Here is a 20,796-nt window from a genome sequence, read left to right as displayed (position 1 = left end):
AACAATTTGTTCTATTAAGCATTATAAATGCTTCCACAGAAATTTTCATATCTTAATTTATCAGCACAACAAAGGTAAACTTTAACTTTCTAAATTTTATGAATCAGTGGACTCTAAATTGAAGAAGTCTACTAGAGTTCAATGTTATTAGCCTTCAAAAACATGGAATTAATATTTAGAAAGGTCACAGTCATATAAAGGAGGAGACTCCCTAGACTATGAATTTCAGGCTGCTAAAACTCTTCCATTGTGAAAAAAAGGGGGTATTATTGTTCCTTCAGAAAGCAGTTTTGTTTAAGAGAGATATTACCAAGGAATCTAGCTGATTTTCATCATGGGCGAATTGTTAAAACTGAGGACAGATTTTCTCTATATGAATCATAAATATCACAAATATATATATATATATTTAGCAAATCATATCTTCTTTCTCAGAGAGAACAGCCAGGAGAAACATATAAGCAAGCCATCTCAGACAGTTTATGCAAATAGGGCCACATCCTCCATGTGTCCTTTGCACAAGCATTCCCTAGAGAATTTTTCCTGCAACCACGGAAGATGTCTGCAGGGGATCTCTTAGGAGGCACTGGAAGAACGGAGACATTCTTCAGGGGGTGCTCCTGTACAGATATGCCATAAAGGAAACTAATTCTGCTGTTCTGCTGTACTGAAGTCCGTACAATTCAAAAAGATAGTGTATCCTGAATACCAAAAGAGTAGATGCACAACTTCAGCCTGTTCTACACTGAGAACATGCTAATTATAAATTGTCAACTTTTAAATTTAATTTTCCTCCTGCAAGTGCAGAGTGCTTCAGTGGAGATGAGCCAGTGGCTGACATCAGTTTAAGGAGTTAAGCTGAGTTCCAAGGTGAGTTCCGAAGTTAAGCTGAGTTCCAAAAGCCCATCTGCTTTGGAAATCTTATTAATCATCTGCTCAGCAAGTACTTACTGAATACAATTATTGCTTAACTAGCCATCACATTAGCTACTGTACTGGGGCTTTTCAAAGTTTCACCATCTTTGCTTCTAAAAACTGTTTTTAAGAGTTGAAACAGCCAAGCAAGCAGATATATCTCATATGTTCAGTGATCTGGGGGAAAGAAGCATATGTACATATGTGTGTGTGTATGTGTTCATTTCAACACTGTCACCGTTACTCTTCCCTTGCATGCTAGCATTCCCAAAGGCTTTTCTGAGTGGAACTGTGCCTGTGTGCTAAGTCACTTGAGTCACGCCCAACTCTTTGTGACCCTATGGACTGTGGCCTGCCAGGCTCCTCTGTCCATGGGGATTCTCCAGGCAAGAACACTGGAGTTGGTTGCCATACCCTCCTTCCAGGGAATCTTCCTGACCCAGGGATCAAACCTATGTCTCTTATATCTCCTGCATTGAGAGGTGGGTTCTTTACCACTAGCACCACCTGGGAAGCCCCTGGAGTTGGAACAAAGAGGGGTAAATGGAGACCTGGTACCACGGCGATTTCCATGTAACACCAAGTGTCTGAAAGCTCAGGTTAATAAGCATGTAAAAGCCATCTGGGGAAGAAAGCTGTGACCATTGAACCCAAGAACATATTGTGGTGCGTCCTGCTTACACATTTTACATTGACTAAAACCATAAACAGTTTCACATAGCTCATTTTTTGTTAAGACTCTTTCGGACAGAGACAGGGTAGTTACTTGTGGCGGGTGACCGAATGGTAATCTCTTCTGGAGTCTCAGCTCCATGACACCCCCTGGAAATAATGTTCCCCTTCTTACCCATGCACATCGTCTGGTCCTGAGAAGCCTTAAAGCCATTGTGGCAGATGCACTGGTAACTTCCTTGTAAATCCACACATAGGCCATGACTGCAAACATTAGGAATTTCTAAACACTCATTGCGATCTAACACAAAAAAAATAAAACACATGTTACACATATCTGATCTTTATTAAGATTCCTTCATTTTTTTCCCACAGGCATTGTTTCTATAGCCTGCTAGTAATTATTACAGATAGGCTGAAAATGAACCATAACAAGAGTTGAATAAAAATAAGGCAAGGCTTTAAAGTATACAGGCCTCTTTTTAAATCATGCAATCTTTTTACGTGTTGATTGGTATATCTCAAGGACATTATTTTATTTCAGTTCCAATTCTAGGAAAAATCCATTGAGAGTCTTCTTTTCCTAACAAAAGAATCTAAAAGATATGGTGAAATAGATTCAATATGAATGAGTAGTTTTTCTTGGAAAAATCTCCTCAAAATTATATTTGAAAATATCTTTTTTTTTTTTAATAGGAGAGCATAGGTAGTTCTTTAGTGCAGGAAGTAAGTATACAGAATGTGGTGAAAGTAGTGAAAGTGTTGGTCACTCAGTTGTGTCCAATTCTTTGCAATTTCATGGACTGTAGCCCGCCAGGCTTTGCTGGCCATGGAAGTCTCCAGGCAAGGATACTGGAGTGGGTTGCCATTCCCTCCTCCAAGAGATCCTCCCTACCTAGAGATTGAACCCAGGTCTCCTGCATTGCAGGCAGATTCTTTACCCATCTGAGCCACCACAGAGGCCTACAATGGTGCTCAGTATCAAAGAATGAGTCTTTCTCTTCTTACCCACACAGGCTCCGTTGGGCGAAAGTTTGAAGCCTGCAGCGCACTCGCACCGGTAGCTGCCCGGACTGTTGATGCAGTCTGCATTTCGCTGGCACAGGTTATCGCCATTGCTGCACTCATCGATATCTGAAAGAGCAACAATTCCATTTTTTACTTCATTATGGCATCAGTATTACATTCACCTAATCAATCTGGTGATCAACTCCTAAATGTTGTAGTAGAAACAGTAAGTCAGAAAACTAAAAACCAGCTATGTCTGCCGAACTCTCCTGATAAGGTCACTCATGGCTCGGATTACCTTCGCAGACCAGCAGCAGGTCATTGTAGCTGAACCCCGTAGGGCATTCACAGCGGAAACTGCCAATCTGGTTAATGCACACACCATTTGCACAAATGCCTGGAATCTCTTTACATTCATCAATGTCTGCAATTGAACAGATTTGATCAAATATATGGTTCTGCTTAATGTATTTATCATAAAACATTGAATAATGCTAAACACACACTCAGTCTCAAAAATCAATCCTATACTGGTATGAGTGATTTTGTGGTTTACGAAAGCAAATAGACTACAAAATATTATTTCCTTTGGACAGTAATGAAAGAATGGAAGCAGTTGATCAAATATACCAAGTGATCTAGTGTCAACAGAGCAAATGAACTTCCTAGGGAATCAAGCTTCCTCTTAAGTTACATGTCAGGCTTACCTAATTGCTATTACTCATTTGATAAAGCCAACTGTATTTTCCTAATTTTATGTCCTTTGCTATCTGTGCATTGATAATGGACATTTAAAATTATATTGTTCATTTAATCTTTGAGGAAGAAAAGAAGACTGTGCAAGGAAAGCACATTCAGAAGAAAGAAATTTATATAATTAATAATTCTGCAAATTCATAAGTAGATAGGGAGAAAAATACTGTAAAAATATATACAAAACTTAAACATATACTCATGAAAACAGACAATAAAGGTTAATAAAATAAAGTGGATTACTTAGAATCATGTATTGATAATACAATATTCATAATGAGAAAAACTAAAGCTTTAGCTTGATATGTATGAAATCTTGAGGTAGTCACACAACTATTGTATCATAACTCAACCACAAGGCTGGCAACCCACTCCAGGCTGATGGACTAATCCCACTATTAACACTTGGTAATCTGTAAACACGCTGCTTCTTTCTTGTCTAACTATATCAGATCCAAATCCAGAGTTTTATCTTTTATGATACTTTAAACTTAAAAAACACTGAACAAATTTTTACAAAATGCTATATATATGTATTAAAAGAAACATAATCTAGAAAAACTCACCAACAGCTTTTCCAGTGTGAATGTCAAAGGTGAATCCAGGGATATTTCCACATATGGTTTTAAAGTCAGCTTTAAAATATAAACAAAGCAGATACACTCTTAAAATTCTCATACTCCTTCAAAAAACCCTTTACATAGTATTACTTTAACTGACAAATATATTTTATATTATTCACAAGACACTTTAATTCAATCATATTTATTTGACCACAATATCAGTTTTTGCATGGAGTGAATGAGTCTAGGCATACTTTTATCATTATTATTATTGCTGTTATCATCATTAACATTTTACTGCTCAGATACTAGAAAATAAGTAAATCATTATGAGTTCAAAATATCTACTTAAGGCATTTAAACTCTTTTTATTTTGATATGCAAGGCCTTAAAAATGGTCCAACGTATGTAAATTGAAAAATTAGGTTAGTGTACAATTTAAAAAGGAATTAGAATTGCACAAAGGCATAGGCATGCAAAGATAATTTTGTAGTGGTGAAACATGTTCACAATGAGTAATGAATGAACCATAACTTTTTTTAACATAAACGTCTGTTTGTTGGAACGTGAAATTTGAGGCATCAAAAACAACGTCTCATGGAGTAAAACAGAGACTATGAGAGTCACTCGGAGAAGGCAATGGCACCCCACTCCAGTACTCTTGCCTGGAGAATCCTGTGGACGGAGGAGCCTGGTGGGCTGCAGTCCATGGGGTCGCTAAGAGTTGAACACGACTGAGCGACTTCACTTTCACTTTTCACTTTCATGCATTGGAGAAGGAAATGGCAACCCACTCCAGTGTTCTTGCCTGGAGAATCCCAGGGACGGGGGAGCCTGGTGGGCTGCCGTCTATGGGGTCTCACAGAGTCGGACACGACTGAAGCGACTTAGCAGCAGCAGCATGAGCGTCACTACTACACATAATTCACCAAACTAACAGGACCTTAAAAGAATTCTAATTTTTAAGTAGCATAATTCTTCGAATGCCCACTTCTACAAACAGGAATAAAACTCTGGAAAACAGTATCAGATAACATACAGAAGACTATAATCTAAGTGCCATCTGAGAGCCCAGACTGTTAAGTGGGGAAAACACAATCCCTTCAATAAATAGCGCTGGGAAAACTGAGAGCCACTTGCCTAAGGCTGCAACTGGCCACTTTCTTACACCATATAAAAAATAAAACTCTGAACAGATATAAGACTGAAAACCATAAAACTCCTAGTAGAAAACATAGGCAGGATGTTCTCCAACATTGGTCTTAGCAGTATTTTTTTGAATCTTTCTCCTCAGGCAAGGGGGGAAAAAGCAAAAATAAACAAACAGGACCATATCAAACTAGAAAGCTTTTGCACAGTGAAGGAAACCATCTACAAAAGGAAAAGGCAATCTATTGAATAGAATGAGACGTCTGCAAATGAATATCCAATAGGGATTAATGTCAAAATATAAAGAATACTCACAACTCAATGTAAAAAATACAAATAATCCAGTTAAAAATGGGCAGACCACTTGAATAGACATCTTCCTAAGGAAGAGATACAGATGGCCAACAGACACATGGAAACATGCTCAACATCACTGATTATCAGTGAAATGCAAATGAGGCATCACCTCATAGCTGTCAGAATGGCTGTTATCAAAAAGATCACACATAACAAGTGCTGGTGAAGGTGACAAGAAATGGCAACTCTTGTATACTACTGGTGGGAACGTAAATTGGTACAGTCACTATGGAAAACAGCATGGCGGTTTCTCAAAAATCAAAAATAAAGCTGTCATAGTTCGGCAATTCCATCTCTGAGCATTTATCTGAAGAAAACAAAACACTAATTCAAAAAGACATATACATTCCTATGTTCTCTGTAGCATTATTTACAAGGGCCAAGCTACGGAAGCAACCTAAGTGCCCATTGATATGCAAACAGATAAACAAGATGGTATACTGTATGTGTGCGTGTATATATATATATACACACACATATTATTATTCAGTCATGTTGTTGAAATCTTGCCACTTTCAACAACATGGATGAATCTAGAGGGCATTTTGCTAAGTGAAGTAAGTCAGACCGAGAAAGACGAGTGATGTATGATTTCACTTATATGTGGAATCTAAAAAGCAAAACGAATGAACAAACAAAACAGAAATAAGAATCTTTGTTATAAAGAAAAACCTGGTGGCTGCCAGAGGGGAGGGGAGTAGGGGGTAGGGCAAAATAGATGTGAGGGATTGAGAGGTACATATTTCCAGCTATAATATAAATAAATCACAGCAAAGTAATGTACAGCATAAGGAATACAGTCAATAAAATTGCAATAAAATTGTGCAAGGACATATGGTTACTAGACTTATCGTGGAGATAAATCCGTAACATATATAAATGTCAAACCACTATGCTGTAATCCTGAAAGTAATATGATATTATTTATCAATTATACTTCAATACAAAAGAGAAAATCCATTTGCCCATTGAATTTGAGCCACTGAAAAAGGCTCTGTATGTCACTTTTCACCATCTCTCCTTAATTTCATCTCATCATGTTAAATGAAATATTTTAATAACTTTACCCTAAATAATACTATATTTGGTAACAAATGCATAATCATTATTTCTTATTTGTCCTATTGGTTCAACTCTTAGTATCTACAGCTATTAAGAGTGACTACTTTTCAGGTCATAAAAGAACCTGAGTGGGCAACAATTTTAAGATGATTCTGTTGTCCTGGTCTCTATAACCTTTTAGTTTTTCTTTCAAGAGAATCTGTGTTTGGAAAAAAATTTTACTGTGTAAAGACCAGTTCTCTTTTCTGTCTAAAAATTTCATGTAAGTTTGAGGGAATGGATGCATAAGGAAAACTCTGATACTAAGTTGCTTTTACGTAAAGTTTACTCATCAAATCCATTTTTTTTTTTTTGCATGTTTTCCAAGACCAAACTTAATAAGCATGTTGGAATTTAAATAATCACAATTTATCAAAATGACACCTTCTAAGTATAACACAATGACACAAATAGATTCTCAATAAATACTTCTCTTATGAAGAGAAGAGTAATTGAAGCAGCATGTTTAAATGGACTGGTGTTATAAAATTCTAACTCTTCGGCAATGGGGCTTATTTTCAGGATCCAGACTTTACTCAAGGGACATCTCAGAAATTAGTGTTTGGGCCTTAAAGAGGACTGGCTGCCTGAGAAACAAACCAAGCACATGAGCTCTTGGATGCTTGCAGAACTGTGTCTGCTGTTAGTAGCCCTTGCGTTCACCCTAGTGTAGCGTACCCCCCTGCATCACCAGCTTGGCCGCCCGCGGAAGCGGGAGCTGTGTGCTTACCTGTCCCCGGCGTTGGGCATGGTTCACAAGGTTTGTTCCAGGCTTTGCCCACGTTGTATGTGCAGCAGCACATCCTCTTTGTCACATTAAAAGGCAACTCATTCTCACAAGTGGTTCCATTATAGCTCCGGTAGCAGAAGCTTTTTCTCATGTCTACATAGAGAAAAACAAAAATGCCAACCCATCCTGCCAGCAAGCAACTAATAATAAACCCCATACACCTGGAGACACTAAAATTCCTCGACTAACTCTGAAAAGTTTCATGGTCATGTGTAAGTATCTTAAAATAATTCTATAAGTTGAACACAAATCATTTTTAGTTAAGCGTCTTTCCTGTTTTTAAGTAAGGGATTTCACTTTCAGTTTTCTTGGGGGACAAAGTTAATAGACATTTCTCTATTCAAATGCATTTATTTAATTTAAAAAGCATTACATATTAGATTTTAATTGTTCTCTTATTTGTAAAACAATGTTCAATTTACATGAATGAAAATAAAAGTATTTAAGAATATATAATTATAATATTCGTTAAAATTTTCTATCTCGGACTCATGCTTTATAACATGTAACTATGTAGCCAAAATATATTAAAATATGATACACAGCCATAAGTTTATAAGACTTTGAAATACTTTACAATTCATAGAGATTTAACTTCCAAACTTTCTGAATAATTATGACGCGTTTGCCTCTGAGAGATAACTGATGACCAGGAAGCCAGCAACAGTGACCTCCTCAACTTCAGAGCTTTACCTACCCATGCAGTTGTGGCCTCCATTGACCTGCATGTATTCAGGTGGGCAAATGCAGGTGTAATTTCCCAGAGTGTTGTAGCAGGTCCCAGGTCCACACACACCAGGATGTGCAAAACACTCATCAATATCTACGGGATGCAAGAGTATCCATTAATTAGTAAATATTTTCCCCATGAATTTAAGTGACTTAAACAACTGAACAAAGCATATGGCTGAGCCCCCCAATTTTTATTTTTATAGAATTCATCCTACTTTTTATAAAATTTAGAATTTAAACCAATTACATACGAAACACCCCAAAAATACATTTATGTCACATACCAAGATGCCCTTCCTCAGAAAAATCAAAATCTAACATTTAAAAATAATGGTGATCAAAATAAATTATTCCAAAGTGGCAAAAAAATAACATCAATGGTGCCTATATTTTTAAACTGAAATTTCATACTCTTCAGATGGAACTGCTTTAAAGCTACTTTCCTCTTACGTCACTGAAATCAAATTTTAGTGCCAACTTTAAACTGAAGGCACTTAGAAAAGCCCTTTTCTTTATAGCTCCTTTCAAATTAACACCCATTCCGAGATTCTCGAAGTAGCACAGTTTCTGGTTATTCTCCTTATTAAAGCATATTTCTTCCAGATGCGCTTATCTAAAATGTTCCAATAGAAAAGTTATAATGGAAATAATTACACTACATGTTTAATGTTTATTTTTAGAAACATTCATTCATTCATTCCATAAACAAATACTGAGATTCTACTGTAAGTTAGAACTTATAGCTATAAAGATGAATTAGATGTGGCCCTTGTTTCAAGAAGCTTGCAGTCTAGTGGGAAGACCAGGCCCCTAAAGGATGATTACACTTTCACATGAGAAATGGGGGATGGAACCAAGAAAGGCATCTGCATAACCTTTGAACTGTTTCATGTGATGTTGTTCAACATTAAAAAGTTACTGAAAGTATTAACCTAACAGTCCCACTTCAAACATACGTATTTTTCTATATAAAATATAAAGTTAAAATATGAGTTAATTTGAGTTAAACTTATATTGACTGCTTTCATACTATTTCAGCTTTCTCCCTTTATCATCAACCCATTTACTCAGAGAAAAATAATGGTAAGTTACTGCAAATAATCTGTAAATTAATTTAGCTATCATCATACAGGGCTTCCCTGGTGGCTCAGATGGTAAAGAATCTGCCTGCAAGGCAGAAGACCCGGGTTCGATTCCTTGGTCAAGAAGAACCCTTGGAGGAGGGCATGGCAACCCACTCCAGTTTTCTTGTCTGGTGAATCCCCGTGGACAGAGGAGCCTGGCGGGCTACAGTCCATGGAGTCACAAAGAGTTGGGCACAACTGAAGTGATCTGGCATGCATGCATCATTATACAACTTAGAAGCACTGATGGAAAAGAAAAAAACTATGAACCAGTCTCATCATATCCCTTGATAAAACTTGAAGATGGACTCTTTTCTCCAGACTTGACCAGTAATTTTGTTTTAAATAGCACTAATAATTTTTAGGTATGAATTCATCTTACCTTCACAGATGCGGGTTTCCTCACTGAGGTAGTAGCCTTGAGGGCACTCACACTGGAAGCTACCGAAAGTGTTAATACAGTTTCCACCCTGGCAGAGTCCTGGTAACTCCTGGCATTCATCAATATCTGCAAAAGGGGAAACAGCTCAGATACTGTCATGAAAGACAAGAGTTACTATGACAGCTTTCAAATGCATGGTATTGTAAGACCTGCAGACTTCCATGCATCCAAGTGAATGCACACTTAAGACAGGAGGTTTATTGTGATCATGAATTCCCCTGGCTTAGTCATGGAACTCTGCTATAATCTGAAAAGAGGAATAACTAACAATGATGAAAGTTGGGGATAATTATAAAAAGAGTTTCCCTGCAGAACAATCACACACCACTGCAATGGATCAAGTCTTTCTGACTTACAAATGATTTGTCAGCAAACTGGCAACTGTCTACCTGTAATTTTGCAAAATCATCTTGTCTGGACTGTTGCACACTAACTTTTCTACCAGCTTTTCTCTAAAAGTAAGCTCTTGTTTAAATCTGGTGACCATCAGAGGTATACTCACCTTCTAAGATGATTGTAATGGGGTTAGGTCTGAAGCCTTCACCTCCAGGACACAAAGTGTAATATTCAGCTACAAAACGAGGGAAAGAAAAAGAAATTTGATAACCTGTGTGCAAGAGGCTGAGACAATGAATTAGTACTTAACAACTGCCAAGCTCAAAGCACATATCCTAAAGGATGTATCTATATTTTCCTAGGTGCCTTTTCAGACACTGTATCTTTAAAAGAATATTAACATCCTACTTGAAATAAGATCATTACTTCATAGATTACAAAGCGGAATAACAAAACCCACTTGTTTTTAATTAAAGAAAAAACTACTTTCAGACAATTTGTATCAACAACTTATTTTGGCTAGTAAATGAAAACTCAAAGATTCAACAATGTTAAGTTTCACCTATGCTCATATCAGGACACACATTTCAATTTAAGATATAACCTGGTTGGACTTGAGGAATACAATGCATCTATGATCCTGAACTAAAACAACTCTGGAAAAGAAGCAGGAAAGGCCTTTATCTGTGATACCAGGGGGAACTGATATTATCATCCTTCATAGTGGATTGTGGTTAAAAATTGTTTTCTCTTCTCATCATATCAAGAAAAAACAGTAAGAAGAGAGGAATTCAGATTCCTTTTCTATGAAGCCTTCTTGGCCGGTTTCAGCACAATCACTGAAAGCAGTCCGGATTCAAAGTTCGGACTCTCACTCCTCCCTCGTCCCCAGCACCAGAAGAATTCTGCAGCTAGTCTTCAGCTACCAGAGGGTCCCTGTCCTCTTCCTCGGCTTCATACTCACTGCTATTGACAGGGGGGCAGGTCTCGCAGGGGTTCCCCCAGGCCTTCCCCAGAGAGCAGCAGCAGGAGGAGCGGCTGACGCCCACCCCAATCTCAGTGTTGCAGGACAGGCTCCCGTCGCCCCGAGGACCGAACTTCAGGTAGCAGTTGCCCACGCGGTTGTCTGCAGGGCAACACAGGCGTTTACAATGGTCCTTACAGTAGTAAGAATGTCATTCTGGAGAAAGGTTACTCAAATGATGAAATTCAAATTCTGTACCTTAACTCCCTGCACGAGATCATCACGTGCTTTATAAAAGTTTTTCCAAGTTGTAGGAATTAAATCAACTACAACACTTTCCCATGTTTAGACAGCCATATAGATCATGGGCTAAAGAGAGCAAGCAATTACTCACCTGGGACATTCTATACCTTTAATAAAATGAATGCAAAAAATGTTTCCTAATAATCAATCAGTCTATACCATGAGGTTATCAACAAAGGAAATGAAATCCAGTATAAGTTAAAACAATGTATCCTATTACAGAAAATAGTGATAATGCAACCTCCTTCCTCTCCTTCCCATAATCTTTATTCTCCCAAAGTTTTGCTTCAATATGCACAACAAGTTTTGCAAGTTTTGGAAGAGTCAGTCTGTTACAAGTTTAGAAAGGATATTTAAGAGAATAAGTGACTCTCAAATTTTTTCTTGTCTCTGAGTATCATCTAGATCACCTCATTAGTTCCATCACTCTAAACATGATCAAATTTGTGGTTCCATCTTTCACCTCTCCCTTGATCTCCAGATCTTTCTGCCAAGTGCCTAGTATTTTATTTCTCCTCTTAGATATCTAAGAGCTATTTTAAAGTTACCGTGTCTAAAATCAAACACTTGATACTCTTGCTTCCACATAAAAAACCTGCTCCAATCCTCTCGCAGGCTTTTTTGCATTTTCAATAAACAGAAAACTCATTTTTTAAAAACTGCTCAGGCTCTAAACTTTGGAGTCAAACTTTGACTCCTTATTCAATCCAGTTAATAAGATTTGTCAACACTACCTTCAAAACATACCTGGAATCTGATGACTTACCACTGCTTTCAACATCACTGCAACCTGAGTTCAACCCACCATCACCCTCACCTGGACTACTGCAACCGTTTCCTAACTCATCCCCTGACCCACCTACAGTCTGTTTTTCCTTCCATAGCTTCCTTCAGAAGCATTACCTTGGGTCAGGCCACTTTCAAAGGCGTCCCATCTCACATCAGAGTACAAGCCAAAGTTCTTTACAGTCTACCAAGTAGTTTTCATCTCCAGCTGCACATTATAATCACTTGGGCAGCTTTTTATTCTTTTACTTTCTTTTCTCAATTCTTTTAAGTTTTATTTTTGTTGCCAAATCTCAGGTGCTAACACAAGTGTTAACTCGTGGTTCTGCTCTTACTAGGCTTGTATTCATTCATCCTTCCTTCTTTCCTCCCTACCACTCTTTCCCTTTTATCCCTGCTCTCCATTCTCCTTCCTCTCCCCCTACTCAAACATTGGAAAGTGCTTAATATTACTTTTTATGGTCTGTGCTGTAGCAAAATTAGTATTTTAGGGGGGTTTTTTGGTGCACATTTTAAATTTCTATGAATGGTATTTTGCCTCATTCTAGCTTTATAACATGCTGTCAACTCCACAGTGCCCAACTGCCATTCTTTTTAAATCAACCCACTCTCCAAAAATGGTTTCTAAATTCTTGCCACCACAAATAACAAGGCACTGAACATGTTTCCTTGTGTTTCTGGAAGGGTCTGTGATGATATTATTTTCTTTGATATAGAGAGCCTCAAGAGGAACTGCTGGTTCTCCTCTTAGGAAAAACAGTCACTGTTATCCGCCATCTGTATCCAACAAAGCTTTTTACTTTTCATATTTGTAAGTAATTTTGAAAATAATTTGCATAAGAAAAAGGCACAAGCAACATTAAAAACTTTAATGGGAATTTAATCATAGCTAACAAATTTTATTCCATATTTTCCTGGTTTTGAAGAAATATATACCTATATAAATAAAGGTTTTTCTTATACCTATAGAAAGACAGGTTTTTCTTATACCTATAGAAATACAGGTTTTTTCCCTTGGTTTTGAAGAATTATATAACTAATGGTATAAATACCATTAATTGCTTGCCTTGTCAACTGTCATGCATGAACCTGAAATATATTCATTTTGTAAAACTGAGTCCACATTTCAAAGGCATCTGTCCTGGTCAATGCACTGGACAGGGAGCCAGGCAGCCTGGGGACACTGCTTCAGCTCTGCCATTTGCAAGCTCTGCGACCTTAAAACAAGTGACTGCACCTCTAGGGCTCCGGTTCCCAAGTCTGTGAGAGGAGGATGTGGGAGCAGATGTCTCAAAAATTCCTGTTTCAAAATATGACTTGGAAGATTAGCAGGATAAAGTGACCATGTATTTTGGCAATCTAGTTCACTTAAGGTAAAGGAGTACTATTTTAAGTTAATTGTAGCAAATGCTCATATCACAGTTCATTACCAAGAGAGTGTGAGTATTTAACTCTATGTGCTTCTATGTGTTGGTTTCATATTGCTTTTACTTACCAACACACCCCACACCGGTGGGGTTCAGCTGGAAATCGGGTGGACAGTTACACTCATAGCGACCAGGAGTGTTGACACACAGGCCGTTCACACAGTTTATTGGATCTGCACACTCATCAATATCTAGGAAAAACATTTAGAATGCCCACATCAACTTTCCTTGTGCGTACTGCTGTTCCAAAGGATTTGGTGGAAATTCTGAAAGTCAGCAGACTAAAAATCTTTAGGAGGGACTCAGCACAATGAAATACTTGTACACACCTAAAGCCATTTCCATATATCAATCAGACAGTATTCATGATGGTATCATTTAATATCTTTAATAAATAAATAAATAAGTAAATTATATTGAAAAGTTGCAATTTTGAAGAAAATCATGGTATCATTTCTTGCTTGAATTAAACTTAAATATATGTATAACTGTACACATATGTGGACATCATAAATATATACAGAGATATTTTACTAATTTCATGTTGGATATTTAAAATTAAGCTGTTTATGTTACAATAAATCAATCTCACAGTTAGAAATAAATGTATCAGAATGTAATTTCCTTTTTCAATAACCTGAGGCATAGCAGTCTAGGCAGAAATTTGGGGAACTTTTATGTCTAGCACAAAAAGGTTCATTTCAATTAATAACAATACAATTAAGCCCTTAACTGGCATACCTGTACAGTTCCCTCCTGTTCTGTCCAATTCATAACCATCATCACAGATACAATGAAACATTCCAGGCAAATTATTACATGTTCCAAAGACACAAATATTTTGGAAGGAGCATTCATCAATATCTGGAGATTAAAAAAAAATAGTAATCTCTTGATTATAAAGATTTCAATTTACTGGATGACATTAATAAATTATTCCATCTCCTCAGATGTTTTTATGGAGCAAAAAATTTTCTTTTACTTTGACCAGAGATGTCACATAAACAGCAACCAACTAACATTCAGATGGAGCAGAGACATAAAAGGATATTATTTCATTTTATTGATGTATTTTAACTGTCTTGGGTTGCAAAAAAGTTACTTAAGAAAAAATGGGCCTGGGGCTTAAACATTTTTTTTTTAATTAAGTACAAACATGTGAAGGGAATAAGATTACAAAAAAATGAAAAATAAAAACAAATTCAAAGATTCCTATAAGGAAAACATCAGAGGTTTTAGAAATATCTACAAAATGAAAAATATATAACATTTTAAATATTAAATGTATCTTTTAAATTATTTAAGTTTAACTTATTTAAACTTTTTTATCCTGTAATCTGACCTGTTTTAATAAGGTCAGTTATAAACAGAAAAAGAATTTTTTCCCCAGTAGTATGTAATAAGATCATCATTGCCCCACATTCCTTCAATTTCATTAAAACATCTCTGTTGGCCTGAAGTCATAAATTCAGGTTATAAAAGTCTTCCATGAAGCTTTAACTCAAAATAAATGAGAAGTTATTACTCTTCATTCATATGAAAATGAAGGCATATGTATGCCTGTCCAGCTGTAGAAATAATCTGTATTTTTACTCATAGGAAGAGGATGGACATTTTTGTACACAAATAACCTCATATTCTGAGAATGCAGACCAGGCATGCCATTTCAGGCAAGACTAGACAAGTCATTCTAAAATGCTGTCTCAAGACAGCTATATCTTAAGTATAAAAGGGTCTTTCATGATAGTCAAAATAAAGCATTCAAATTATCTTATATTTAAAGTATGGTTCAAACTGTGTTTAGAAGTTCAACTGAAGTGTAAAGTTGTCTTTACTTGTGTTGGGGCAATAAAGTTATTCTTTTTATATAAATGAGTAAAGACTCATTAAGTTAGTTTATAACTGAGTTGCATCAAGCTGTAAATGTAAATGTATTATAAGCCCTATGTGTATCCATTTTACTTTTAAATGAATTTTATTACAAATAACTTCCATTGGAATAATGAAAAAGCTGTGTGAAATAAGGTTTTTTAAAAGAATATTGTCTTGTTTTTATAAAGTTGATGTATATTCACAAATTTGAACAATATAGAAAAGTATTGAACAAACAGAAAAGATAGGAAACAATACAGAAAATAAGACAGCAAAAACAAAAATCACTCAAAAATACTTCTATCCAGGCTTATCATAATTGGATGAACAATATTTCAAATACTGATTATTTCTCAATGCATATTCAGAGAGAGTGAACCATATTCAAGCATCAAATCAATTTTTCACTATGTCAGTAGCTTCTGAAATACTAACATAAAGAATTGATGAAAAATACTAAAAACTTATCACCTTTTGGATTTATGTTAAATTCAAATGATTTTAAGACAGTTTTAGTGGATTCTACACAATGATGATTAAAATTAGCATGAATATATATATGCTTCCAACTCATTTTTATTATTCATATTATTTTCACTTTTTAAATGTTCATGCCATTTACCATAATCTCTAAAGAATTTAGTACTAATTCTTTAAAATCAATAATGTTTTTATTGTCACTTCTCCAATTACTGCTTCCTCCCTACCCATTTATATTCCTTGATTTGGCCATTTCATTGCTGATAAGTTGTGTTGTTTTTTTCCCCCAAGACAAAAAAAGGAGAGCCCATAGGTGCTTTCTTTCTGAATTATTTCACATGTGAGGATATGTCTATTGTCTATATAATTAACTCTGAGGTATAATATTCTTGTCACATGTGTTCTTATAACTGGGAGGGCAGCATTCTAATGTGTATTGGGTTGTCTTGTTCAAGGCTTGTCTTTTCTATCTGGAGTTTGAAGCATCTCTACGACTTAAGCTGACAAATACAATAAAGCTAAAAATTTGTCTTATGATTTACCCCTTCCTGTATATTCAGTTCTCTCTTCTATTTTAGGAAAATGTTTAGTTGTTCAATATGTTTTTCTATTCAACTTTTAGGAACTCCTCACTTCAGAAACACCCATTATACTTAAGCTGACGGCCTTTGTCTTTTCTTATTTCCCCCTTTTTTTTCACTGTGATTATCTCACTGGTAATTACATTTTCATCTCCTCTATTCTTTGCTGGGTCTATTTAATAGTTCTCTTATTTTCCTCGATTGGCCCGTGTTTTTTGTTTCCGCTGATTCTGCAATGTCTTTTCTGTTCTTATAATTACTTTGAACTTGCGCAATCATATGCTTTTATTAAGGTTATCTATGGTACAACATACCTACATGGAGTCTGCTCTTGTTCCTTGACTAATTTTCTTCTACTCTGAATTGATTATGTTTTTTGTATGTTCTTCTGTTGTTATTTCTATAGCCATAACAGCATAGTAGCTGTTGTTTCAGCTTACATATACTTTACTTGGTCAGCTCTTATAAGAGTTTTTATATACAGTTGGTGCTTGAACAACAGAGGTTTGAACTGCATGTGTCTACTTAAACATGGCTTTTTTTCCCCCAGTAGTAAATATTGCAGTGTATGTAGTACAGCTACACTATCTGCGGTTGGTTAAATATGCGGATCCATGAAAACAGAGGAACGGGGAACACTGAGGACCAACTATAAATTGAACACAGATTGCCTACCACGCTGAGGGTAGGCATCACCAGCCCCCGCATTATTCAAGTGTCAACTGTACTCTGATACAGTTTCAATGGAACTTCTTGACATCTTCCCTTCTTTTTAAACCTTGGGATTTCTTTGGAAGATAGCCTGGGGTATGGGTTCACTAAAGCTTCTATTCTGTGGCCCAGAGCTTCACAAGGTGGGGGAAGGTGAGAAACACGGACGGGAAGACCTCTGCTGGGCTCTGTGTGGTCTTTGTTGATGAACCTGGCCCCTGATCTCTCCTCAGGCATCATGAGAAATGCTCTGTCTGGGTTCACTCCACCTGACGGGAGTCCTAACCTGTCCCTGAGGAGGTTCCTGCAGGTTTTGCACGCTTCCATTTCGGTGAAGAATACTGAGAAATGGCCAACTCTAGCAACATTTTCAACTCTATAGAAATTAGATGTAAATGCTGAGTGCACAATGTTGACCAGAGGATTAATTCATAGGGATATAAATTTATAGTAAGGTGGAAAAATGTCAAGAAACTAAAGTAGTAACTCAGGATAAACTGTCTAGATGTGCCAGGCCTCATAGAAAAAGACAAAACAAAGGAGAAACAGGCAGAATCACAGAATTACATTTTGGGGATCTCAAAAGTTGACATCTATCTAAATGGAGCAGAGGGTGAGCTATGTGTGTGCTACTCTCAGATGCCCTGGCAATTGGGATTTCTCTACATGGAAGTGACATATTTTGGGAAAGTCAACACAGGAAAGAAGTACAGTAAATAGAAACTATTTAGTATCACCTTGGGGGAGGTTCTGGGGAAAATTTTAGAAGGGCCTAGGCCACAGATACTGGAATAGAACTACGAAGGGCAAATGTTGTCTTAAGTATAAAGGATTAATTTTGAAATTTTATGTTGGCAAAAGTGTCTGGATACTGCTAACTTGTTCCTTTTCCCACCAATTCTTGTCTAGCTGACGTGCATAATAAATCTTGTAATTCCATGACCATACTGACTCACAGTTTCTACTAACTGGCTTCAATGCTTAGAAAGAAGCAAGACTAAGAGAAAAAAAAAATTCATTCTACAGCTGCTCTGTATAAAATGGTTTAGATTCTGCTCCACCTAGCAGGTCAAAGTAGAAGCACAAAGACTTTCAGTTTCTAGTATTTTCCCAGAGCCTACTACTTATTCTCTTGTTCTGATTCGATCCAAATTTGTAGATATTCATGGAAAATTCCATGATCTTTTAGGCACACTTTCTCTCTTGAGTGATACTTCTGGTGGTGGGGCCGAGTCAGGCTCTAGTTCAAGCTGCCCCAGATTGTATAATTTTCATTTGGTTGGTGAAGTGTATGCCTGTGTGTGTGTGTAAGCTGGCATTTACTATTTCTGTTCATTTGACTAGGGACTCACGTAGGGAAAGCCTATAATCTGGTTTCATTTAAAAAAATCTTTGCCTAGCAGCCAGCCTGAGTTATTTTTTTAAGGCTTTTTATGAATCACTAATTTCGTTAAAAACTTTATGGCATATGAATCGTTTTCAGTCCTCTCCTTTCTTTATTTACATTTTAATGTACTCTTGAGAACACAGTGATGACCCAAACTCGATGCAATGTGAATTGAGTCTCTAATGTAAAAGAAAATTCAACTTCTTTTACTTGGAAAGATATCACACTAGTTACAAAGTCCCATTTCCAGGAAAGGGGGTGAGGTCATAACTTAAGAGGAAGGCGACATGACTATTCAGCAAAAGGTGTAGTTCTTGATGAGTTCCTGAAGAGGACCTCCAGTCCCAGACATGCAGATAGTCGACTCAGGTTAAGAAGGTAACGCCAAAAATGAGCTACCTAGATTCTGACAAACACATTTACATAGCAGTGATTGAGGTACATAATATATCATATTTTAAAAGCTGAACAGTTTATCCACATGTCATTCATTTAGTGATTAAAAACAAAAGAAAAAGTAAAAAAAAAAAAGAAATAGTTAAAAAAAATTGAATAAGCCAAAGTTCCAACTATTGGCTCTTGGCCAGGAAAACTTCATAAGAGATGAAAGCCGCCTTCATCATTATTCATTCGGCAAAATAATCCATGCTTAAACAAATGACTTTTATATGTGCAGCATGTGCTATGTATTCTGCTTCCAGGTGGAGCCCGTTCCAGCCCTTTTTGTGGTTTCATTTGTTGCAGTTGATCCAACTTGGAAATGAGTTGGAATCCTGGTGACCCACCTTGGCAGGACCTGCTGTCTGAGGCTGGCGTGAAGCCCATCTCACACTCGCAGCGATATGCGCCTGGGACATTGAGGCATTGTCCGTTCTCACAGAGATTTATGTTTTCTGCACATTCATCAACATCTGTTGAAGGAGCAAATTACATCTCTATTAAAGTTCCAAATCTCCTGACACATTTTTTTTCTCTGTTCCATAACTAAACCAATCTCACTGGCCTGAGTTAGTGTTCATTAACATCAAACAATTATCCAGACACACCTAAATAAAGGTATGCCATTTGACAGAAAAGCTATTTAATCTATAACATGCAATTCTATCACGATAAACAGGAGGAATGAGATATGAGATGTTTCTCCCATCTGTCTCAGTTCTCTTTAAGGCTAATTTGATGCATCAGTGCTATAGCAACATCATCTAGAGATAGCCAAGAATGTTGGACTTAATCTTAAAATGGCATTAATTCATTTGAAAACATTAGAGTTAAAATGAACAACTCTTTCTTTCATTAATTCAAGCATTTTTAAGCAAAGCAGGGACACTCTATGGGAATGAGGAAAGTTTCTTTCATGCCATTACGATCTCATTAAATTTTAATTACACAAAGAAGAATCTCATTCTTATTTTAATTACACAAATGAGCATTATTCATAGATCTTAAAGACAATTCATTTGACTCTATCACATGGAAAAAGGGGTTAAGGGCAGAAACCAATGTTTATTGAGGGCCTAACACTTGCCAGGGAGTGTGCTAGTTCCCTGATATGCATGTTTTCATTTAGTTCACCAACCCTGTGAGGTTTAGAAGAGGAAGGACCCGAGGCTAAGAGTAGCCGACTGAGCCGTGGGAGTCACAGTGAGCTAATGTGCGGTTGAGCCAGGGTCTGAGTGCAGCTGTGTCTGACTCCAAGGCCAGGCCCTTGCCTTCACACCACAGTGCAGACATGCTGAGAAAGACGCAGCATCCAAGGCTTAAAAGGAAGAAAGCTTTACAACTGAATACACATCTTTTCTTAAAAGAGGCATTAGAGAATTTTAAGTCTGAGTTCTTTATGTCAATAACCATAGCAAAAAATTATCTTTTAATTTGGGGTTAAATGCATGTACATTAAACTGAGAAACACCTATCTTTCAAGCTGAGAAGTATTGTTCTTTATGTCCAGCAAGATGATTCTAGCCTTTTACATGAATATAATGAAAGGATGTTTTATCCTCAAAGAATGTAGTATGAATTTAGTCACATTTCTAAGCTCTTTACTTATATCATTCCATTGAATCCTTTCAAAACCATATGATAAACTGAGATTTTTATAAACACAATAAATAACCGTGATTGGGTAGGTCATAGATTTTAGGAAGCTGAATAGTTTTCCCACATGTTGTTCATTCGGTGATATAAAAAAAAAGGGGGGGAAATAGTATCATTATCGTTACTGCCACCGTGTCCACTCCAAAATGGAGAAACTAAGGACACACAGGTAAAGGAGCTTGCTTAAGGCTCACAGCCAGTAAGCAGCACAGGCAAGGTCTGAGTCCAAGTGGTCTGAATCAGAACCTG

At 36.7% G+C, this 20,796-nt stretch overlaps 1 protein-coding gene across 1 annotated transcript in view; it reads right to left on the bottom strand.

The window, feature by feature from the left end:
- FBN2 (fibrillin 2) overlaps positions 1 to 20,796 on the bottom strand; it is a 219,287-nt gene that overhangs the window by 33,916 nt on the left and 164,575 nt on the right. The window contains exons 34-45 of the mRNA XM_043912195.1: positions 19,239 to 19,364; positions 14,164 to 14,286; positions 13,491 to 13,613; positions 10,907 to 11,068; positions 10,109 to 10,177; positions 9,547 to 9,672; positions 8,006 to 8,131; positions 7,249 to 7,401; positions 3,915 to 3,983; positions 2,894 to 3,019; positions 2,596 to 2,721; positions 1,763 to 1,888 (exon numbers count right to left, since the gene is read on the bottom strand). Of these exons, the coding sequence (XP_043768130.1) occupies positions 1,763 to 1,888; positions 2,596 to 2,721; positions 2,894 to 3,019; positions 3,915 to 3,983; positions 7,249 to 7,401; positions 8,006 to 8,131; positions 9,547 to 9,672; positions 10,109 to 10,177; positions 10,907 to 11,068; positions 13,491 to 13,613; positions 14,164 to 14,286; positions 19,239 to 19,364 (1,455 nt within the window). The remainder of the gene's footprint in view (positions 1 to 1,762; positions 1,889 to 2,595; positions 2,722 to 2,893; positions 3,020 to 3,914; positions 3,984 to 7,248; positions 7,402 to 8,005; positions 8,132 to 9,546; positions 9,673 to 10,108; positions 10,178 to 10,906; positions 11,069 to 13,490; positions 13,614 to 14,163; positions 14,287 to 19,238; positions 19,365 to 20,796) is intronic.

Source organism: Cervus elaphus, chromosome 9 (genome assembly GCF_910594005.1).
Source record: "Cervus elaphus chromosome 9, mCerEla1.1, whole genome shotgun sequence".
Lineage (NCBI taxonomy): Eukaryota > Metazoa > Chordata > Mammalia > Artiodactyla > Cervidae > Cervus > Cervus elaphus.
Note: the sequence above shows the minus strand (reverse complement) of the source record. Positions and strands in the feature narration are given on the sequence as shown.